The sequence below is a fragment of the Eschscholzia californica genome, unplaced genomic scaffold, assembly GCF_041429995.1.
Source record: "Eschscholzia californica isolate CP2 unplaced genomic scaffold, dmEscCali1.0.p SCAF_5, whole genome shotgun sequence".
Taxonomy (NCBI): Eukaryota; Viridiplantae; Streptophyta; class Magnoliopsida; order Ranunculales; family Papaveraceae; genus Eschscholzia; species Eschscholzia californica.
Window position 1 is genome coordinate 3,159,261 of NW_028238472.1, and position 24,829 is coordinate 3,184,089.

The 24,829-nt window shown below is 34.9% G+C and overlaps 2 protein-coding genes, 2 non-coding genes and 2 pseudogenes across 4 annotated transcripts; 1 reads left to right on the forward strand and 5 right to left on the reverse strand.

Moving 5' to 3' along the window:
* Positions 1-851: 851 nt before the first annotated feature.
* On the reverse strand, positions 852-933 carry TRNAS-AGA (transfer RNA serine (anticodon AGA)). Its single transcript has one exon. It is a non-coding gene; the product is annotated as a tRNA-Ser (tRNA).
* A 4,461-nt stretch (positions 934-5,394) lies between these two features.
* On the reverse strand, positions 5,395-6,099 carry LOC147536284 (secreted RxLR effector protein 161 pseudogene; annotated as a pseudogene).
* Positions 6,100-15,597: 9,498 nt separating this feature from the next.
* TRNAS-AGA (transfer RNA serine (anticodon AGA)) lies at positions 15,598-15,679 on the reverse strand. Its single transcript has one exon. It is a non-coding gene; the product is annotated as a tRNA-Ser (tRNA).
* A 389-nt stretch (positions 15,680-16,068) lies between these two features.
* LOC147536286 (phosphoinositide binding protein) lies at positions 16,069-18,421 on the reverse strand. Its single transcript, XM_086640908.1, has 2 exons — positions 18,026-18,421; positions 16,069-16,862 (listed from the first exon to the last, which is right to left on the reverse strand). The coding sequence occupies exons 1-2, from the start codon at positions 18,262-18,264 to the stop codon at positions 16,187-16,189; spliced, it is 915 nt and encodes a 304-aa protein (XP_086497034.1). The 5' UTR covers positions 18,265-18,421; the 3' UTR covers positions 16,069-16,186.
* Positions 18,422-20,200: 1,779 nt separating this feature from the next.
* On the forward strand, positions 20,201-22,891 carry LOC147536287 (universal stress protein PHOS32-like). Its single transcript, XM_086640909.1, has 2 exons — positions 20,201-20,993; positions 22,462-22,891. Exons 1-2 carry the CDS (start codon positions 20,291-20,293, stop codon positions 22,479-22,481), a joined length of 723 nt encoding a protein of 240 aa, XP_086497035.1. The 5' UTR covers positions 20,201-20,290; the 3' UTR covers positions 22,482-22,891.
* Positions 22,892-23,534: 643 nt separating this feature from the next.
* LOC147536288 (calcium-binding protein KRP1 pseudogene) lies at positions 23,535-23,882 on the reverse strand (annotated as a pseudogene).
* Positions 23,883-24,829: the final 947 nt, after the last annotated feature.

Here is a 24,829-nt window from a genome sequence, read left to right on the forward strand (position 1 = left end):
CATTTTTCCAGGATCATCAGGTATGATTTCAGGTCAATTCAGTATTTGAATCTCATTTGAATATTCATTCCCAAACTACTGTTCTATTATCTAGTTAGACTTCTTCATTTGCCTCCCCTGTTCTTTAAACATGCCCGAGCGTACCGTGCCGGGCCAAAACTCGATCGAGTTGCAGTCTGGACAGAGCAGCCAAACATGGGTCTCGTATGTCAGTATGTGGCCGGACCAGGCCTGTCTATAGTCTATCCGGGTCGGGAAACCCTTCTATTTGACACTACTCCGGCTTCTACCATAGTTGGTGGGTCTGGCACTCTAGCTTGTCTTAAGGCTGTCCATGCTAGATTCGGGTCGTCCCTAGAAGACCTGCCTAGTTGACAGTACTAGATGGAAGAGAGAGTTGTATTTTGCTTTCATTCACTGTGTTTTCACTTGTTCTTGGCTTGCTTCAGTTACTAATACTTTTCTCACGTTTCACTTTTATTGTGTTTGTGTTTTAAGGTGAAAATGGCAAAGAAGATCGAGAAAAAAGTGAATATATGGAGTTCAGTTTGGATACAGAAAATCACATAACCAATTAACATTTTTTTTGTTTTTTCACAGGACAGATTTCAATCTTTCAATACAATTAGGAAATGTATTTTTACCCTGATATGTAAATAAGAGTGTCTCAATATTTCAACACAGTTACAAAAGTGAATATCTTGACGTCATATAGACCAACCAGAAAAAATGGTCAATTGAGAAAAATTGTAAAAGATCGATTTATGCTAATCGTAGTTCGGTAGTTGACATGTTTATTCTGAAATACTAACAAAATTAACAGAAGAGAAAAAAAGAAAAAAAACAAAAAACGTGGTCGGCAGGATTCGAACCTGCGCGGGCAAAGCCCACATGATTTCTAGTCATGCCCGATAACCACTCCGGCACGACCACCGTTTGTGTTGAATGTGTTACGTGAGACCTATTAACAACAAACATTACGTTCTTCAACCTCTACCATACGTGCTATATATTGGAGGATTCGTATTCTTACTTTAGTGATACATAATAGACTAATACCAGAAGAGTCAGCCAATTCCAAACATACACAAAATCAAGGGTTTCCATTTCAAGCCAACTCTTTCGCCCTCTTTCTTGATGAACGTTTTCACTCTTGACAGACGGTTGATTCCTATTTGGGTCAGCGGAGATCTACTTTTGTAGAATCATCCATCATTTGTCTACATCATAAATTCACGTATATGATGAGCCCTAGCAATCCAGAACCCAACCTCGTTTAATTTCCTTTGGTAACTTGAATGGATTTGAATCGGTTTTCAAAACGTATGTTTTCATTTTAGTTGTGATGTCGAATGCCTCATTTGGATTGATTTCAATCTATTCGAGTCACAGGAGTCTCATTCATACAATAAGAAAAAAAAACACACAACATATTGAAATTTGAAAAGCGAGATTTATAAGCAATTTTTACTTCCCATATTATTTAGTAATAAATTATTTCTCGTAATATGTCATGCAAGTCTCACGACAACATGTGTGTTAGGTATAAATATCAGTTCAATCGCGAGGCTTCTCTAACTACGATTGTGCTCGAAACAAAGTCCCAAAAGAAACTTGGATCGAATTTGTTAGAGTGTGTGAGAGATGTTTTAAAAGTATAGTCCAACATGGAGTAATGCTAGTATTTGTACTCTCTTTTATTTTAGAAATTGACTACGATCTATGATAGTCAATACGATGACATTAATAAATCAAAGATGTGATAAACACGATAACCATCTAATTTAAATTCTTTCAAGAACGTGCTTAAAATTCAACTATATTTATCGTGGGATCATACTTCTAACACATGTCGACCTAAGAGCAATTTCAAGGTTCATGGTTGGAACTCTCAAATTCGAATTTGCGAGCCCCAACCCAGCCCTTTCGAGCTCCAACCCGGGAGCTTGGGTTGGGGGGTTCCCAGTCTCAAAACTGACCGTTGGGGAGTTCCTCAAACTCTCACAATTGGGTGGATCCACCAATCTTTTTTGCTTTGTATTTATTTATTTTCTAATATATTTGTAAAAAAGAAAAATTATTGTTTTAAATCTTGTCTTTTTCAATTCTTTCGCTATTTTTTTAATCTTTTAAAATTCTCTATCTCACTAGAATAATATCAAATTTTAATTTTATATTTGAAATTAATAGTATATAATTGAAAATTGAAATAAAAAAAACCGCACACGTATATCACACACATAATTTAGATGTGGGAGCCCGACATTGGAGTTGGAAAAATTATGAGACTCCCAAAATTGAAAGTCCAAACACATACGTTGGAGTTGCTCTAACCAATGAAATATATGTATAAGGTAATATAGAAACATAATTACTTTGAAACGATAAATTATTTACAGTAAAAACAAAACAACATAATATACAAAGTAACAGTCTTTTGACGCTAAACAAGGAGTCACCTGGATATTATGTTAGGTTTCGGTTGGTTCACATGGGCCTGATCTCTGACGCTAGAAACATCAGCTTGGGCCTTAGGGGGCAATTTCGGTTTAATGTAAAAAGAGATGAAAGAGGAGAAATTCAGTTGGTTGGTGGTGGTCCTTATAACTGAAAGTAACCACCGTCGATTAAAAAAGTAATATAAAAAGCAATATACAACTTAACGGTTAATCTCATTCTCAACAGCTAAAAGTGGAAGATTATCTTATTAGAGGATTAATTACTTTGTTTATCCTTAATTAATCTCTTGATCTTATACCTTAAATTTAGTAAGGAAATGCAAATATTAACAACCTCAAATTTAGAGAATGTTGTGATTATACAAATGTATACTGAGAATGAATTTTATTTTCTCTCTCTAAATATATTGTCTGACCACACAATCCGGTCGAGATTTTGTTAGGATTGTGATCAGAACCACTTCAATTTCGGAAACTTTACATGAGCTACTAAAATTTTGGGTTTTCTTCTTTATAACATTGACTACGACAGTCGTTACAAAGGGCATTGATACATCGATACGATGTGATAAGCACGATAACTACTGAATACGGGCCTAAAGCCCGACAAAATTAAATGACTTAAAGTCCGACGAAAATAAATGGCTTAAAGCTCACCGAAACAAAAATCTCGACAACTGTTTCTTCTGTATTGCGGGGTAGATGCACTTACTACCTTGTTGTTGGCTAAAATTTAAGAAATTGACAAGCCTTACTTCTTTCATTTATGGTGTGATCGGGAAAGATGTGTAAATTTGTTGAGACCGAAAAGATATATCTTACTATCTCAGGGGATGTATTCTTCTACTCCTCTCACCGTCTGGATCAGTATAGTCTATACCTGAATAGTCTGACACAAATTCAATCAAAATCAGAATTTGTGAAAGATTCAGATTTTAGTCAGTTTTCCGAGTCAAATATTGCTTCCTTATAAAAAGGCAAGAGGGAGAGAGAAAGACCATTGCTAGCTGCGAATTGTGAACTTGAAAGCTTCTTTCAGTTACAGTTAAACAAACAACTCTCTCTCTCTCTCTCTTTCTCTCTCTCTCTAAATTCTCTCTCTCTCTCTCTCTAAGCTCTCTCGCTCTAGAATGGCTTCCGATTCAACTTCTCTGATCAAACTTTCTTCTGAATTCTTTCCAGTTGAAGAAGATGAGAAAATTGCAGACGATCTTGAATATCCATTAACTAGTTTCACAGACAACCAATCGGAGATGACTCAATCTCTTTTCTCATCTGAATCAGATCACATGCCTAAAGAAAACTTCATTCAAAGATTGAAAACTAATGATCTTGATATCAGTACTATTCGTTAAGTATCAATCTCTTCAATTCTACAGGTAAACCAAGAACCGACTCAAATTTCTTCTATCAGAGTGAAATTCATGTTTTCTAACTAAAGATTTTTTTCATATTTTCAGTTTTCTCGTAACTTTGATGATCCGTCTTTACCTTATCTTGCCGTTAATTACCTCGATCGATTCATCTCCTCTCAAGAACTTCCGGTAAATCAATCCATTTAAACATCTAATTTGTAGTTTATGATCTGATCTATTGATCTTCAAATGATTATTTTTCATCTTATTGATTTGATCGATGAAGAAACTAAACTGATTAGTCTTGAAATTTCAGAGTGGAAAATCATGGATGCCAAAGCTAATTGTTGTTTCTGTTAGATTCTTTCATGTTGGTTTCATCACACCAACCAATAGAAACACTAATCCCTTGATCTTTGAATCTCATGCTTGTTACAAGATACATGAGTAGGAATAAAGAAAATCAAGATAAAAATATATGTACCTTTCTCCATTGTAGTAGATGGTTTATTTAATCTTTATCTTCAACTTTCTTATCTTCTTTCAATCTTTAACCTTCTTGCTTCTATATGAAATGGAGTAAAGTAAGTAGAGATGAAGAAGACTCTTTTCTCTAGCTCTCTAAGTGATGGACAAGAACTAGACTTTCTAGAGCAAGAGTCCCTAGCCTTCTTTCTCTAAACTCCATCTCTATTTATACAAGTCTCTAATCCATCATAGAGTTTGTATAAGAAGCTACATGGGTGGCAAGTGTCCCTTAATGTGTCAAACAAGAAACCACTTGGTGTAGACACAAGACAAGTGTCCTCTTATGTGTCAAACAACAAGCCATTTGGTGTAGACACAAGACAAGTGTCCTCTTATGTGTCAACCAACAAGCCATTAGGTGTAGACACAAGACAAGTGTCTTCTTATGTGTCAAACAACAAGCCATTAGGTGTAGACACAAGACAAGTGTCCTCTCAAGCTTATAGATTATCTTGGATTGAGTTTTCTTAAGCCCACTCCTTTATGGGCCTTGATTGTATGGGACATTTAGGTATGGACCTTGTACTTGCTCTATTTTGCATAGAGCACACTTAAAATGTGTAAGCCCATCTTACATTCTCCCACTTGGCCCATACAATCTAAGGCAAAACAAAATAGATTTACTTTTTTTTTTAATAAAATTGGTTTTTCGAAAGACTCGATTAAGGGCTTAAGACTAAGAAAACAGACATGTGCGCATTTTTAACAAACATCTCAATCCATATCTAGTACATCATAATATCATCAATAAGAAAGTTGCTAATGCGAGTCATGACGGTTGCACGTCTTAAAACGACACGTTTCCTTCCATGTACCACAACACAACAACCCACCTATCATGATCATCATTAGGAGTATAGTTACAAATATGTATACATAACTAGATTTGCTTCAATTCAGCTAGAAATCTTATCAAGACAATTTCTATCTTGCTAAGATTATTCTTGTTGCTTTTCAACTCATTTTCAATTATGTGCATATATGAGTAAACAAGAATATAGAAACATAGTATCACGAGATCTCAAAAGTGTTTATAGAAACTTTATGCTTATTCAATCCATATCATTATAAGGATTACTAAGACCCATTGTTGCAACATGTTCCTTAAATGTCTTAGTGTTCAAACCCTTAGTTAATGGATCGGCTACCATAAGCATAATACTAACATGTTCTATAATCACTGTATGTTTCCGAACCTCCTCTTTAACGATAAGATATTTGAGTTCGAGGTGTTTGCTTCCCCTTGAGCTCGAATACTTATCATTCTTAGAGAAGTATACTGCGGCGTTGTTATCACAATAAATTCTCAACGGCTTGTCTATAGAGTCGACGGTTCCAAGCCCTGCGATAAAATTTCGCAGCCATAAAGCATGAATCGTGGCTTCATAACATGCCACGAACTCAGCCTCCATCGTGCACGACGCATATATGCTTTGCTTAATGCTTCTCCAAGATATGGCTCCACCTGCTAAAAGAAACACATATCCTGAAGTAGAATTTCTGCTATCAGCACATCCAGCAAAATCAGAGTCTGAGTAACCCTTTACTTCCAGATTATCAGTTCTTCTGAAAATAAGCTTATAATCTTTGGTTCCTTGCAAGTACCGCATCACCCTCTTTGCAGCTTTCCAGTGAGCCATTCCTGGGTTACTTTGGTAACGTCCAAGCATACCCACTATAAAGCTAATATCAGGACGGGTACAAATCTGAGCATACATAAGGCTCCCTACGGCAGAGGCATAAGGAATATTTCCCATTCCTTTCTTTTCAAGATCATTTTCTGGGCATTGCATGAGATTGAACTTATCCCCTTTCATTATTGGTGTTTCGATTGGTGAACACTCTTTCATGCCAAATCTCTCTAGAACTCTTTCGATATACTTCTTCTGAGACAATCCTAATAAACCTTGTTTGCGATCTCGGAAAATTTCAATTCCGATAACAAAGTTTGCCTCATCCATGTCTTTCATTTCAAAGTTCATAGAGAGAAATTTCTTGGTGTCATATAATAAACCAAGATCATTAGTGGCAAGAAGAATATCATCCACGTACAAAATCAAATATATAAACTTACTCCCACTAGCCTTCTGGTATATACATTGGTCAACAATGTTTTCTTTAAATCCGAAAGCTGTAATGGTATCATTAAACTTAAGAAACCATTGTCGGGAGGCTTGCTTAAGTCCATATATTGATTTATTAAGTTTACACACCATATGTTCCATCCCTGCTTCTGAGTAGCCTTCTGGCTGCTCCATGTAGACCTCTTCATCTAAACTCCCATTCAGAAAAGCTGTTTTCACATACATTTGATGAAGCTCTAGATCATAATGAGCCACCAAAGCCATAATGATTCTAAAAGAGTCCTTTCTAGATACAGGCGAAAATGTATCATGATAATCGATGCCCTCTTTCTGAGTGAAACCCTTTGCAACAAGTCTGGTCTTATATCGTTCAATTTTGCCCTTAGAGTCGAGTTTAGTCTTAAAGACCATTTACACCCGATTTTCTTACACCCTTCAGGCAATTGAACTAGATCCCAAACTTTGTTCTGTTTCATTGATTTCAACTCTTCATTTATTGCATCAATCCACTTAGAAGAATCATCACTTTCAATTGCTTGTGAAAATGAAACTGGGTCTTCTTTACTCGTTCCAATGTCGTATTCAGATTCCTGAAGGTACACCAAATAATCAGGCGAGATAGCAGGCTTTCTTATTCTCTGAGACCTGCGTAGCTCTAATGGATTATGAGGTTGTGGGTCAGTCATTTGTTGTTCAACATCATCAGTGTGATGACTCCCAATAGGAACAACAATCTTTTCAGAGTGTAAGGGAATAGGAACTGCTACCCTTACTTCTTGAATAACCACATTTCGTGGTTCAGGACTCCCACTAGTCTCAAAATCCTCCAGGAATCTAGCATTGCCAGTTTCAACAATTCGAGTTGTATGGTTAGGACAATAAAATCTATACCCTTTGGATTTATCAGGGTATCCAATAAAGAATCCACTGACTGTTCTAGAATCCAATTTCTTTTCATTTGGGTTATAAATACTAGCTTCCGCTGCGCAACCCAAACATGCAAATGTCTGAAACTGGGTTTCCTTCCAGTCCGCAACTCAAATGGAGTTTTCGGAACTGACTTACTAGGAACTCGATTTAACACATACACATCCGTCTTAAGAGCATCTCCCCACAACATAACGGGTAGAGTGGAACTAGATATCATGCTCCTAACCATATCCATTAATGTTCGATTACGCCTTTCAGCAACACCATTCTGCTGCGGCGTTCCAGGCATTGAGTATTGTGCACAAATGCCAAGCTTTTCAAGGAGTTTGGCAAATGGACCGGGATGTTGACCCGATTCATCGTATCTGCCATAATATTCACCACCCCTATCCGATCTGATGATTTTCACTTTTCTTTCTAGTTGCCTTTCAACTTCCGTGATAAATACCTCAGCTACACTTACCGCTTGAGATTTATCATGCAACAAATATATGTATCCATAACGTAAAAAATCATCTATAAAGGTGATAAAATATTTCTCTCCACCAATAGAAGAAGTGGAGAAAGGTCCACAAATATCGGTATGAATGATCTCAAGAAGATTTCTGCTTCTTGTGGCTCCTTTCTTGGTGTGTGTTGTTGTTTTTTCCTTTTATACAATCAACACATGTTCCAAAATCAGTGAAGTCTAGGTTCGTAAGAATCCCATCCTTCACTAATCTCACCATTCTTTCTTTCGAGACATGTCCCAATCTTTTATGCCACAAGTTAGCATAATTTTCTTTAATCCTATTACGTTTAATTCCAAAATTAACATTATAATGCAGGGTTAAAAGAGTTTTTGCAAACTGATCATGAAGACTGATTTTATAAAGTTTACCACTTACATTACCAGAACCCACAACCGAAGAGTTTTTAACAAGATCAAAACGCTGGTTACCTAAATTCAAAAAGTACCCCAAAAGATCTAATTGAAACATAGATATCAAATTTCGAGACATCGAAGGAACAAAAATAGTATCAGCCAAGTCCAAAATGTAACCAGCTAAAACTTCAGAAGGGGACTCGTTTCCCATTAAAATAAAACGCTCAGTCGGACTTGGGGTTCTGCTTGTAAAGAATCCCTGCATTATTTTGGAAATATGAATATTAGCGCCAGTATCAATCCACCAAGTATTAGAAGGAACTTCAATAAGATTTGATTCGAAATTTGTTAGAGCTAAAAGCTCACCTTTCTTTTCAAACCAAGCCTTACGTTTTGGACAGTCAGCTAGAAAATGTCCTTTCTTTCTACAGAAATGACATTTCCATTTAACCTTCTTCTGAATATGGCCCTGAGATACTTGAGCAGGTCCATCATACTTTGGTGAATTAATTTTCTTTCCTTTCTTTGGCTTCCATTTATTTTTCTTTACTTCTTGAGAGACCATATGAACTGAAAAACTTTCTTGTTGCTTAAGCCTTGTCTCCTCTTGAACTAACATACTTGAGAGTTCATTTACATTCCATTGTTCTTTCAGTGAATTATAATTCATTTGGAATGTACCATACTGAGGAGGCAAGGAGTTCAAAATAAAGCGAACAATGAAAGGTTCATCCACGTTCATACCAAGTCCTTTCAACTTTGCTGCAATGTTTGTCATTTCTATAATATGCTCTTGCATTCCCTTAGTACCATTAAACTTCATGGTTGTTAGTTGAGCCGTTAATGTGCCCGCTAAAGACTTATCAGCAGCACGAAATCTTTCCTCAATTGCCTTGATGAATTCCTTAGCATCATCAATTTGAGGAAGAGAAGACTTTATGTTGCTCGCAATTGTCATTCGCATAAACATTAGGCTTAATCTGTTCGATCTCTCCCAGGCCTCAAACAAGTTCTTTTCATCCACACTACTAGAGACAGTAAGAGCAGTGGGTTTATCATACAATAATGAGCGATCCAAGTCAAGAACACCTAAGGTGAATCTGACATGTTCACTCCATTCAGAAAAGTTTGAGCCTGTGAGCATGGGAACAGATGCAGCTTGTGAATGAAGTGATACAGGAGCTGAAACTGCAAACATCAACCATCACATTATATTATAAGCAACTAATAAAAAATATTAGGATTGATAGCAAATTATCCTATAAACAAAATGGCACCATCATAATTTATCCTTTGGGACTAAATTAAGACATACGTGCAAACAACACAAGTGATCATCATTAATCATTCATTTATTGTATCATCTAACCACAAAAAGGTTTGTCACCTTTGGGCAACACAAACCAAGTTGGTTAAGTCATACAATACCACACATCGATTAATTATTGTAATTCATCTTTGGACAAATCATAAGACAATAATAATCGACCAATTAATTAATGATGTCATAACATTTCATGCATAAGACTATAATGAACGGGGGATGTGTTTTAAGTCCAAAATCGCATGATCAATGAGTCTAGAGACCAAAGATAATCTGAAATAGAAAATAAATCCACTCAAAGTAAATTACATGTCTATCCTCTCATTCTCTTTTACTGCCTAACCTATCCTAAGTTAAAAAAATAACCTAAAATAATATATACCATAATATTTAGAGATTCATTAAATGATTTCCTCAAAAACAAACTTTCCTTCCGAAAAAATAGTTGCCTTTACCGTTTAGCAGAATACTTTCTTTTATATATCTATTAGAATTGGGCAAAAGCAAACCGAAGAGAGAGAGAGAGAGCATCGTCACTTTCTAATATATGAACTAGGTTTTGATTTCATTCATCATCGACGCCCAAATTAAACCGAGTGAAAAAGGCGAAAGCATCGAGTGGGAGAGAGAGAATCGATTGATGGTTTCATTCATCATCTACAGTAGTGAAGAGTAAGAAAAAACAAACGTTAAAATAAAATGTTAAAAATGTTGTTAGACTCGATAAGATTCTACCAACATAAAATTTTATTAGAATCAACCTATTGTAACAAATTCATATCAGATGGTAACAGAATCAAGAAAATGCTAGTAAAATACTGAAAATGTAACAAAAACAATTTCACATAATATATTTTAATTACTAAAAAGTATTTGTTAACCTATTGTAATAAGTTCATAAGATGCTAGCAAAATTCTTGCTTTTTAAACTACTGTATTTAAATTTATTCAACCGATGCTAATAGAATGTAAAAGTTGCTATTAGAATCAATAAGATGCTAGTTAAATAGTATTTGCTTTTTAAACTACTTTATCAAATTCATTCATCAGATGCTAGAAGAATGTAAAATATGCTAGTAGAATCAGTAAGATGCTAGCAAAATAGTTTGCTTATTAAGCTCACAAAAGCATTTGTAGATGTCTAATTGGATCGAGGTAGAGATAAAAAACAAATCACGAATTCATACTTTCTTGAAGTCCAAAGAACATAGATAACAAAGAGAGAAAATCGTTTTTGGGAGAGAGCATCTCGTTTTAGGTAAATATTGGTTGAATTGGTAGGTTAATTTAGACAAATATCAGTTTTGGAAATAATATATTTTCTTGAATTCAAAGAATATATAGTTACAGAAAGAGAAACTCGTGTTTGGGAGAGAGAAAACTAGATTTAGGTAAATATCCATTGATTTGGTAGGTTACTTTAGAAAAATATAAGTTTTGGAAATAAAGATTAACATTAAATATCAACCATAAATATTCTTTCATAAAATTACTAAAAAGTATTTGTTAACCTATTGTAACAAATTCATAAGATACTACCAAAATATTCTTGCTTTTTAAACTACTGTATTCAAATTTATTCAACCGATGCTAATAGAATGTAAAAATTGCTATTAGAATCAATAAGATGCTAGCTAAATAGTATTTGCTTTTTAAACTACTTTGTCCAATTCATTCATCAGATGCTAGTAGAATGTAAAATATGCTAGTAGAATCAGTAAGAACCTAGCAAAATACTTTCCTTTTTAACCTCACGAAAGAATTTGTAGATGTTTAATTGGATCGAGGTAGAGATAAAAAACAAATCACAAATTCATACTTTCTTGAAGTTCAAAGAACATAGAGTTACAGAGAGAGAAAAACGTTTTTGGGAGAGAGCATCTCGTTTTAGGTAAATATTCATTGAATTGGTAGGTTAATTTAGACAAATATCAGTTTTGGAAATATATATTTTCTTAAATTCAAAGAACATAAAGTTACAGAAAGAGAAACTCGTGTTTGGGAGAGAGAAACTAGTTTTAGGTAAATATCCATTGATTTGGTAGGTTACTTTAGAAAAATATAAGTTTTGGAAATAAAGATTAACATTAAATATCCACCATAAATATTCTTTCATAAAATTTATAGAAAGGATAATTGTATTAACTCAACCATTATAAACCTTTGGTTTACCAATGGTTAAAAAATATTTATAAAAGGGCAAAATTGAGAAAAAATTAAAGGATTGATGCATGGGGCCCACCAAATAGTGAATTTTTGGACTTATTTTACATTTTCGGTTTATTTTGGTTTTATTTTATTTATTGATTTAGGAGTGGATATATGACTAATTACCCCCCCTATTTTTGGACCTTAAACTCAAAAATCCTATAACGAACTATAACATATGTGTTTCTCTACTCCATAGATTGCTTTGGCAATCTTTCATAATGGTTAAACACATAATTTATTATTCATTAAGATCTCATGTTATTTAAATAAATCATGAGTCACACTAAATACAAACACTAAGGTATTTAATTAATCACACATACTCATGTTTCTTTAATTATGTATTCATGTGCATAGGAGTAGTAGCAAGTATGTAAGAACTATGACCATTAATTAGTTCTCATCAGGCAACCAATAATTACCAAACATTGGTTTAACCTTATTCATATCTTCACAAATTTTTATCATATTACTTAATTTCAAAGTAATAAAATAATGAACTACTATGACATAACTTGCCTCCACCTTTCTCCAATGAAGAAAATAATACATGAATACATATATTAACACTTAATTGCAAATCTCTACAAGCAATTAAGGGTTTACCGGTAGGATCACCGGAAAACCACTCCGGTCACCGGAAAAAATAATAGAGATGTATTTTCCATAAATAACCATAATATACACATGCATGAACTTCCTATGCATAATATTAACTCATGCTAGTATACTAACATCTCTCTAAATAAGATCATATCTAAATCATGCATGCAACTATAAATCTATATAAATAACTACTCTCCTTTCAAGAACAGACATGAGATTCATCAACCATGGGCTCTGATACCACATGTTAGATTCTTTCATGTTGGTTTCATCACACCAACCAATAGAAACACTAATCCCTTGATCTTTGAATCTCATGCTTGTTACAAGATACATGAGTAGGAATAAAGAAAATCAAGATAAAAATATATGTACCTTTCTCCATTGTAGTAGATGGTTTATTTAATCTTTATCTTCAACTTTCTTATCTTCTTTCAATCTTTAACCTTCTTGCTTCTATATGAGATGGAGTAAAGTAAGTAGAGATGAAGAAGACTCTTTTCTCTAGCTCTCTAAGTGATGGACAAGAACTAGACTTTCTAGAGCAAGAGCCCCTAGCCTTCTTTCTCTAAACTCCATCTCTATTTATACAAGTCTCTAATCCATCATAGAGTTTGTATAAGAAGCTACATGGGTGGCAAGTGTCCCTTAATGTGTCAAACAAGAAGCCACTTGGTGTAGACACAAGACAAGTGTCCTCTTATGTGTCAAACAACAAGCCATTTGGTGTAGACACAAGACAAGTGTCCTCTTATGTGTCAACCAACAAGCCATTAGGTGTAGACACAAGACAAGTGTCTTCTTATGTGTCAAACAACAAGCCATTAGGTGTAGACACAAGACAAGTGTCCTCTCAAGCTTATAGATTATCTTGGATTGAGTTTTCTTAAGCCCACTCCTTTATGGGCCTTGATTGTATGGGACATTTAGGTATGGGCCTTGTACTTGCTCTATTTTGCATAGAGCACACTTAAAATGTATAAGCCCATCTTACAGTTTCTTCATTTTCTCTTGCTGCTAAAGTGAAGCTACTTGATGAATTATTCAAGCTTACTGATCTTCAGGTAATAAGTCACGCAATTCATCAAACAGATAATGTAATTTCTCTCTCTTCTTCTCTCTCTCTCTAAAAGTTGATCGATGATGATAATTACAGAGATATGGAGTCATCTTCGATGTAGAAAACATAAAAAGAATGGAGTATCTAATTCTTGGAGCACTAAAATGGCCCATTCGTTCAATAACACCTTTCTATTTCCTGTGCTTCTTCATTTCTTTGTTCAATCTTGATGATCTGCCATTAAAACAAACTCTTAAAGCTCGTGCATCAGAGATTATCTTCAAAACTCAATACGGTAAAAATAGAAAATGATTTTTTAGGAGAAATGAATGAAACCTAACTAATTGTTTTCTCTCTGATTATACTCTACAGAAATCAATCTTGTAGAGTTTAAGCCTTCGATAATATCAGCTTCAGCAATACTTTCTGCTTCTCAAGAACTATTTCCTTCTCAATTCTCTTGTTTCAGAGATCAAATTTCACACTGTCGACACCACTAGATAGGAACATTGTTTCACACTGTCTTTTACTTGTTCCTGGCTTGTTTTAGTTACTAATACTTTTCTCATTTTCATGTTTGTTTTGTGTGTCTTAAGGTGAAAATGGCTGGAACTTTAATGGATGTCATGCGAGAAAAAAGATTGAGAGAAAAATAAATATGTGGATTTCATTTTGGATGCTAAAAATCACCGAATCAATTTCATTTTTTTTCATAGGAGATATCCATCTTCCAATGCAATTAGGGAATGTAGTTTGCTATGAGTATAAAAGTGTCTCAGTATTGATCCAATTAGCAAATTTCGATGTACGATACTTTTAATAGATTTCATGTAGACTATCTAGAAAAAATTGTCAATAGGAGATCGATTTAGGCTAAATATAGTTGACATGTTTGTTTTGAAATCCAATTAGCAAATTCGATGTACGATACTTTTAACAGATTTCATATAGACTATCTAGAAAAAACTGTCAATAGGAGACCGATTTAGGCTAAATATAGTTGCATGTTTGTTTTGAAATAATAAAATTCACATGAAATCTCTGATGCACGAGCTTTAAGAGTTTGTTTTAATGGCAGATCATCAAGATTGAACAAAGAAATGAAGAAGCACAAGAAAGAGAAAGGCGTTATTGAACGAATGGGCCTTTCTCTTTCTTGTGCTTCTTCATTTCTTTGTTCAATCTTGATGATCTGCCATTAAAACAAACTCTTAAAGCTCGTGCATCAGAGATTTCATGTGAATTTTATTATTTCAAAACAAACATGCAACTATATTTAGCCTAAATCGGTCTCCTATTGACAGTTTTTTCTAGATAGTCTATATGAAATCTGTTAAAAGTATCGTACATCGAATTTGCTAATTGGATTTCAAAACAAACATGTCAACTATATTTAGCCTAAATCGATTTCCTATTGACAATTTTTTCTAGATAGTCTCCTATTGAAAATTCGATTTGATGAATTTGCTAATTCGATTTGATGAAAGCCCTTCTATTTGACACGCTAGATAACACTATGCTTCTTCTGTAGTTGGTTGGTCTGGCTTGTCTTGAGACAGTCCATGACGGTCGTCCCTCGAAAATCCACCTAGTTGACACCACTACATTGAAACAATGCTTTTTTCCCATGGTTGCTGGGCTCGGTATAGGCCTCAGGGCAGGATCCATATTTCTTAAGACAGCCCTGGACCGGGTCCGGGTAGACGGGCCTAGTTGACACCACTAGATGGAAACAATGCTTATTGTCCAAGGTTAGCGGCCAGGCCTGGTCTGTCTTAAGACGGTCCTGAACAGATTTGAACCCGCTAGGCGCGCCTAGTTGACACCACTAGATAGAAACATTGTTCCTGCCTTGTTTTAGTTACTCATTCTTTTCTCATTTTCACGTTTTGTGTGTTTGAAGGTGAAAATGGCTGGAACTTTAATGGATGTCATACGATAAAAAAGATCGAGAGAAAAATAAATATGTTGATTTCATTTTGGATGGTAAAAATGACTGAGTCAATTTTCATATTTTTTTCATTAGGAGATATCCATCTTCCAATACAATTAGGGAATGTATTTTTACTTTTCTATGAATATAAAAGTGTCCCAATATTGATCCAATTAGCAAATTCGATGTACGATACTTTTTTTATTTCATCAAAAAAAAAACAGAAGAGAAAATACAATAAACGTGGACGGCAGGATTCGAACCTGCGCGGGCAAAGCCCACATGATTTCTAGTCATGCCCGATAACCACTCCGGCACGTCCACCCTTGGTGTTTAACATGTTACATGATCTCTATAACAGAAAATTTTAAGTTCTTCAATTCTTTTAATATATCACAGGGTAGAGTAATGCTAGAATGGCCGCATACTAGTCTCCATTTTCGAGGCAATTCCCTCCCTTTCATGATGAACTTTCTCTTGTTAAATAGCTTATTCCTATTTAGGTCTGGAGTAGATCTACATGTGTAACATTTTCTATAATTTTTCTACATCGTAAACCCACATACTTGACGAGTCTATGCAATGCGTAAGCCCAACCTCATTTAATTTCTTTCGGTAATGTGTTTTCAAAATGTGCACTCGTAACTAGAGCATCCTTCAAGAGAAAAGAAAAAAATAAGTAAGCTCTTTCGCCATAGAACTGGATCAATAAATTCATCAAAGGCCATGAAATATAACAAATTTATGTTTGAAGTACATCAGAAAAAAGGGTTCTTATACAACCACTGAGAAGATTCACCATAAAACACATTAAGAAAGAACCCAATAACTTTAGGTTTTGGTTGGTGGTCTAACAAGACCTAAACCTGAACCACTTCCCAAATGCTTAAACTCGGTAGCCTGCAATTTATCATCATGACCAGCAAACCCAGTTCCTCCTTTTCCCAATCGAACCAAATTCCTTTCCTTACACCCCTTGTCACACACCAAACACACCTTATCAACAGCCATAAACCTATCTCCACATTTACTACAAAAGACATGCCCACATGTGTTTAGAGCCACAAGGGTAAGCGTATTAGTTAACGTTACCTTGCAGCTAGGGCAAACATAGGTTTTGTTTATCGAGTTTGACTTCTTTTGCTCGTTAGTTTCTTCGGTGAAGTAAACGGGGAAAAGGGTTTTCAATTTGAGTTTCTCTTTGCCTTCTGGACAGATAGTAAAGGTGGATGGAAGATCGACTTTATTGGGAGCTTCCGGTGTTGCAGATGGTAGCCAGAAAGCTTTCATGGTTCGTAGGGCTTCTTCTTCATATGATGTTACTTTCACACTGTTTGCCCCATGGAAGCCATTTTTGTCTCTAGAGTAGTTTCTGTCGTTGGGTTGAGGAAGTGCGCCGTGATTTTGTTGATCAAAGGCATCTAGCTCTCTAGCTTTTTGAAGCTGTAGTTTCTCTTCTTCTTCCTCTTTCTCTTGATTCTGTTGGGTAGCATGAGCTGCTAGCTTCCTACAAGTCAAATAACAGAAAATTAAAATTTCACATATGGCTCACATAAACATGAATTTCATGAACGGGTAGTATGTATAGATGCATCTAGATGATTAAAATATTCCCACAAAAGAGAACAAGTTCCGATGCAGTTGTGTTTCTACCATCCTACTACATATGGACTCTGGAGCAAAATGACAGGTCCAAGTACATAAAAGTAGGAGTCTATACGCTTTCTCGTACGTTAAAAGAAGCGGAATCATATTCACTTGGTGTGTATGTGATATGCACATTCATTCCTATCAAAGCGCCGCGTCGGAATTTCTTTTCAAAATGGTCTACACTGGTTGTAGTTGGTTAGTCCTCTTTCTGTCCTTCGGCTTGGTCTTTGGAATGGTCTACCTAGCTGAGTAATAACATATAGGGCTTGACCAAATCTACGTAAGCAAAAAAATCATCAATATGGCTGTTTGCAGACGGTCGAATCGAACTCAACTTCTCACCAGGAATTAGAATTGCAAATTAAGTTTAACAATGATATATCTTAGTTCAACAGATACTACTGCCATGGCGTAGAGATTCGGGGTTTTTCCCCTAACATTCCACATCACTAATTCACAGTTAATTTGAATATTTCACAGTTGATGAAGTAAACAATCTCAAAACTAAATTATTGTATTAAGTCCATCACTGTCAGACAATCCAAATGTCGATAAGATTACAAATCATATTATATTCTCCTAACCTTTGATAGAACGGCAATTTCGGGCTCGAAAAGGATACTCATATATCTAGGTTCTTCGAAGTTTCAGACAGTTTCATCCAAATACCACCATTGATCCTTATTCGATTAATCCATAACTTAATTACTAGTAATTTATATAAACTACTCTAATCCATTAAACTGTGATACATAAACAATCAAAAACATACTAATCTCATATTCAAAACCCTAGTAACTTAACTTATATCTACCAGATACTAATTATACAAAATTAAAGTGATTCATCAACTCACTAGAGAAACCCAAGTCTATAATGGAGTAGAAAGCCTGAAAAACTTACACTTTTCAGCTTCCACTTCAACAAAAAAACCCAAATCCGTAGTAAAGATGAAAACCCTAGAAACCCAAATAGACCATATTACAACCCAGTAATTGAGGAGAAGGGATTAAGACTAACCTTTGGATATCTTTCTTTTGGGATAATAAACACTCCAGAATGCATTCTTTGCAGAAAACGTGACCTTTTTGACAAGAAAGAGGATCGATGAAGGGCTTCAAGCAGAGACAACAAGAATCAAAGGGTTTTATTGAATCCTTCCCAAGTCTCTCTCTTTGAGTACCATATCCAAGCTTTTTCTTCTCATCGTATGTGAAGTAAGCTAGATCGTTGTTGTTCTTTGAATGTCGTTGAGGCATCTCTTCTTTCCCTAAACTTCAAACCCTAGCCCTAATTTTATATCAACAGATCTGAAATAGATCTTTCTGTAAAAACGATTATGTCTCCAGATTCTGGGTTTGGCCCCTAAAATCTTAGGGTATCAGGGATTTGTCTCGCGTTACAAATTAGATGGGGGTTTCACCCCTAGATGGATGACTTTCGTTAAGTATTTGTCGCGTTCTATGACTCCTTTGTCAAAAAGACGAAAGTATCCACTAGATTACAATGGACCCCAGTCACCAAACTATGTGGACTTTTACTTTTCTTTTAAAATAAAAACAAAGTCTGATTCTAATGGCATTTATAACAGTTTTTCATTATGGTTGATATCTTTTCTAAATGGGTTAATTCCGTTTTGGTTCCCAATTTTGATCAACTCGCCGTTTTTGCTCTTATAAGTGTCCAGCAGTTCGTTTTGGCCTCTAATTTTCTATTTGGTCCCCAAAATTTTCTTAGACTTTCCAATTCTACCCTCATGGCAATCATGTAATTTAAATTCTTTTTTCACTTAGTCCACCTCACCTCAACAACTTCCACGTCACCTGCTGCCACATCAGATTTGCCAGAAAATGTCGTCGAAGAAAGTCACCGGGCGGCAATCTTCGACTGGTGATTTTTTTGTCGGATAGATGAAATTTACCTTCAAAAATAGCATTGCCTTTAACCAAACTTGGTCATAACAAATTGACCAAGTCAAACTTGCAAAATACATTGCCTTTAACAATAAAGGGCATTGCCTATAAAATTACCCTACAAAAAAAACCATAAAATTTGTGGTCAAAATAAAATTATTATAACTTTTATATGTAAAAAAGAAGTAAATGTTAATTATATCCATAAAATGGAGTCGATAAGAATGGAATGCAGTGACAACAATTGCATGTGCAGCCATAGGCCGGGCTTATAATTTCTAGATTGTTAAAATTTCTTGTTACAAGATCATTGCAATATTGAAGTCTAATATTTTTGTTCATGTGCTTTTAAAAAGTATATCTATAAAACTAAATTGAATTCACATGTTTAAGATGATTTGATGCAAGCTTTTTCAAAATATTCAGACATAGTCTAAGAAAACTCTACATACGACATTGTTTATTGATTGCCAATTGCAATCGTGCGAAAAACAATTCCCCTTTAAATGAAATAAAATCGTTGATTGTAGCTCGACTACTCCTAGCGTGACAATAACAAACCTAAGGTATATAGGAAAGGTGATAAAATTCACATTTTTTTTGTTGAGAAACAAGATAAAATTCACGTTAGTTCTTGAAAAGAAGAATGACATGAACTCAATCCCTTTATAATCAAGAAAGAGTAAAGAATACGAAAAGTTCAATCCTATAGAAAATGAAACAGTGGGCGTTAAAAGCTCAATCCTTCACTATATTTAGATTATCTTGTGATATTAAAATCCTATCTTGAATCCAAAAGATCCCAAGTGTTCATTATTACTCATTGTTTTGGGAGTTATATACCTTTCCAAAGTAAAGAGTAAGAGAAAAGTAACTTATTTGTTTAACTATAACAAATATAATATAATTGGAAAATTATGTCATTTTCAAACTACCCTAAGTAGATGTTTTTTTTTCCATATATCTATACAAATTATCTATAATAGTCTGGCAATTGCTTAGACATCCGACTAACCTGCAGAATACCTGGGTCTTAACATTATCGACAGTTATATAACTTGGAAACCATCAATGAACCCATACCGCTCTAAACCTAATTAATAAAAGAATACTTCCAATTCCTCCTTCAAACATTAAACAAGATTATCTTTATACTAAATCTTCAAGATAGAAGAAATAATAAATATAAAAGATTATCTTTATACAAAAAAAATTAAATTGAAAGGATATTTTAGTAATTTCCTGTCTAAACCCTATACAAAAACCAGCATTTTCCTCAACGACTATAAATCGAAAACCCCAAATTCACTTAAAATTGATCAAAAACAGAGAAAGATTTCAGAGTGAAATTAGGTTTTTTGGTATTTCGATCATGCTTCCGCAACAAGCTCAATCGGAATCAAATCGTACATCTCCACATACGATTCAAACATCTTCACCTCGTTTTTTCTCATTTACTAATACTCCGACAGCCGGAGCTCAGCGTAAGATCGGAATCGCTGTTGATCTCAGTGATGAAAGTGCGTATGCCGTCAAATGGGCCGTACAAAACTATCTCCGTCCCGGAGACGCCGTGATTCTCCTCCATGTACGACCAACAAGTGTTCTTTATGGTGCTGATTGGGGTTCAATTGATCTTTCAATTGAAACAGATGAAGAATCTCAACAAAAACTTGAAGTTGATTTTGATAGTTTTACAACAACAAAGGCTACTGATTTATCTCAACCCTTAATTGAAAATTCAATTCCTTTTAAGATTCATATTGTTAAAGATCATGATATGAAAGAAAGGGTTTGTTTGGAAGTTGAAAGGCTTGGATTGAGTGCCCTAATTATGGGTAGTCGAGGGTTTGGTGCATCAAAGAAGAATTGTAAAAGTAGACTTGGTAGTGTTAGTGATTATTGTGTACATCATTGTGTTTGTCCTGTGATTGTTGTTAGATTTCCTGAGGAGAAAGATGGTGGTGGTAGTGGAGGAGAAGCTGAGAAAGGAGTGAAGGGAAATGAAGTGGAGCTGAATCCAGTGCTGGAGGAGAAGGACCATGCCTCCTTCAATCCCTCTGATGAACATAAAGGTTTGAATTTGGTTTATGATTGATTGATTGATTGATTGATCTAGGGTTCAATTTTCCATCTAGGTTTGGTATTTGTTTTTCTCGTTGTTTGAGTCTGTTTCGTCTAACTCTGATAGATCTAGAATCGACCCTAATCGGTCATTCAGACGAGTCACACATTACGAGTAGGACAAGAGCAAACACTCGGATATACTTGTAATGCTAAATAAGTCCGCTTAAATTTGGATTTAGATTTACTGATCTTATACTTCTTCCTCACAGAATCGACTTCTAGTTATCGTTAATTGTTGTTCCAGCATGCTCGTTCTTGTTGTTCGCATAAAATTCGATACCAATTCTTCCTTTTTAGGAGTTAAACCTTGAAGAACATTTTTTTTCTAAATGTATCAGTTGATCCATTATTAGGCTATTAACTATTTCACTTTTCATTCATATGAATCTGATCCTTTGTTTTCCTTATACATGAAGAAATCATTGTTCAAGTATATATTCTCACTTACTTTCATCCTTCTTTATCTTTCTTATTGCTCACCTTTGGTAGGTTTAACTGTTAGGTAGCTTAAGCTCCAACGTCGTAAAGTTATTCTTTATCTGAGTAATATTTTTCTTGCCTTTTGAGTCCTTTGTCACGTAACCTTGTCTTCAATTTGAGTTACGTATTAAAAGATCTGTAAATTGCAATTCATTATTGAGGACATGAACATATAGTTTTACGTGAAATACTCGGCTTTCAACTTTTAGTTCGATATATGGTAAAATTCTTTTAAACTTACGTATTAAAAGATCTGTTTTGTAGCCTCTGTCTATCATTTTTTAAACTTACGTGCCTTCTGATCTTTGCTGGTGCATGAAATTGATTTATCTCCTTCTTGAACCGAAACTTATTTATACGCGAACGTATTCCAACCTTGTGTCTTCACAGAAGATTGTAGGTCGTTGGTCGCATGTTGAACGAAGGAAACTTGTTTAGGTGTTTTTGCATCAGCTAATTTACGAAGTTCTTGTCGTACATGTTCGTACTCATATTTGTTTTCGTATTCGCATTTGTATTTTTATCCATACTCGTATTTATCTCTCTTGATTCTGCATGACACTCCATTATGTTGAAATCAATAACTTAACCTTCCCATTGTGTTATTTCCTTTCTATTTTTTCCTCAAATAAGCCTTACAGATTGCAGTTTTAAATAGTCTGAAGTTTTGCAGACATTCATGACCCGATTATGCTTTTATGGTGTCCATGAAGTTCTTCTATGTGAACTATTTTGTGCAAGTGTTTTCCTCTGAACAATGTGTCTATTAAGTTTTCATATGAACTATTTTATACATAGTTCACATGAATATTTTGTAGTTCAGAAATTGCAGCAAATACTCCTATAAACCAACCAGTTGAACTTTCACTTTCCATCTTGAGCTCCCATTTGCTGCTTTATTTCTGATGTTAGACCGGTTTCTCATGGCTATTGCAGAAAACGGAGAACATGTTTAGGTCAATGGTCGGGAAAGATGTTTGAGAACTGAAGGAGGTTTCGCGCTCAGTCGACTGATGCCGTGAATTCAGAAGTCCTACTCTCTCTCTCTCTCTCTCTCTCTCTCTCTCTCTCTCTCTCTCTCTCTCTCTCTCTCTCTCTCTCTCTCTCTCTCTCTCTCTCTCTCTCTATCTCTCTCTCTCTCTCTCTATCTCTCTCTCTCTCTCTCTCTCTCTCTCTCTCTCTCTCTCTAGCTCTCTCTCTCTAGCTCTCTCCTGTTGTCTGCCTGTAGTTGCATATAGGAATAACAGTGTCATAAAAAGATAGAATTATATGGTCATGGAACTGCATTCTCTTTGTGAAGGTTGGAATCCTGTGGTGAACTTGATTAAAAAGAAAGTATTGGCATGTTGTTTAGGTTTTTGCTCCATGTTCAAGATGTTTTTAGACTTCTGTTTTGATTTCAAATCCTTGCAAACCTCTACTAATCTGTATAAACTAAGTAAAAACTTTGCTCACACAAATCTAAGCGAATTCGTGAAACTCTTAACTTTTTTAACGAAAGAAAATTTGGCCGAGGGGCTTTGAGTATATGTGATATATCTATGGTAGTATGTCTAGAAAAGAGGGTTTTAGTAGTATGTGCGTCTATATGTATATGTACATATATATGTCGTTTATATACATATATATGTCGTATACAAGGCGTTTATTCATATATGAAAGCTTGAATCAGGTCCTATTTTCATGAATGAGAAACTTAATCAGATTATTCTCATTTCTTCATTTTCCTTTCAAGTTACATCAATGAAGTGATGAACAAGAGAGCATTTTCCTTCCTAACAAAGGAGAGCGAGAGAGCCTAATATGAAAAATGCTAGGGAACAAGAAAAACTAGATAGTCTTGAAGTAGATCACATATGGATTGGTGTGGTTCGTATTTTTAACGATTTTGATCCAACTAAACAGCGAATCACCACAAGCCACATAAGATTTCTGCATAGAGTAAGAATAACTTTTCTTGTTCTCTAGAAGGTCTACCATTAGTTGGTTAGTATAGTTTGTGCAATTGATCAGCTTTTGAATTCCTGTTGCAGGGCTTCATCTAGCAATGCCTCAGATTCTTCCATTAAATCAGGACTTAACCTAAACATCAAAACACAAAATTCCATCTGATTAAGAACACCATCACCATCCATATCACCTTCTTCAATCATACTCATTAATTCTTCATCATTCAATCCTTCTAATCCCAATAAACCTGAATTCTTCTTCAAACTCTCTAAAGTAATCAATCCCTTTTCACTATCCATTAATAATTCAAACCCATTACATAACTCCCCTATTAAACCTTCCCCACCCAATTTATTAGCCATTATAGGCAAGAAATCCTCAAAATCAACACTCTTTCTTCCACCCATCTTTAACTTCTAGAGAGAGACACTAGAGAGAGAGAGAGAGAGAGAGAGATTATATGAGATGGGTTGATGTGAATGGAGAGACAAGGAGTTTAAATAAAGAGAGTTTCAAGGAAAGAGACAAACAGAGAAGAAAGGGTATGGGTTAGATGATGCCAATCAAAATACAGACATTTGCTTAGGCAATAGTGCAACTTCTTGTGGGTTTCTCAGAAATTCATCTGAGGGTAGAATTGGAACCCTAAATTTTGGAAATTAAAGACTTGGTTCAACTCATCAAGGAACCTAATCACTTTCTTGTTGATTCTCTCTGCCACACTTTGGATGGTTCCTCTGTTTTATTGTATTAATTCATTTTTTAGGCAAATTCCTGTTTGGCCTCTAAGTTTGTCTAATTTCTAATTCGGCCCCTTGGTCTAATCATATAGTCTATCTTCCGTCTGGTTACGTCTCCAAATCACCCTTACGTTTTTAATATTTCTCTGTTTTTCTTCTTTCGTATTCTTTTTTGTGGTTGTCTCGTGTACTGCGTAACAAGATTCGCTTTTTTTTTTTTCTCTAACATGTTAGTCGTGACTTTGCTATACTTCCCACCCTCAGTGACGATATATACATATTCTTTATTGAATGGATTAATGTATTTATAATAGGAATTTATTTTGTGTACTAGAATATAGTTAGACAAAAGGATAGGTCAGCCCCAAGTGTTTCCTTAAAAAGGAAAAGGAAGTGGTCCATTCAAAATCCAACATTTTTTTAGTTCCCAACTCTGTTTTGACTCACCCAATGGATGACCAAATCAACTCTGTTCAAACTCCAAGAATACCATCCATGATAAGATTTGAGGAAAGTCAATGATTTAATTTTTGTTCCTTTACTTCATTCACACTTCCTGGATTTTGGTTAGTAACTTCTTAATCCACTAGCCAAAACATGAGCTTCACAACTGC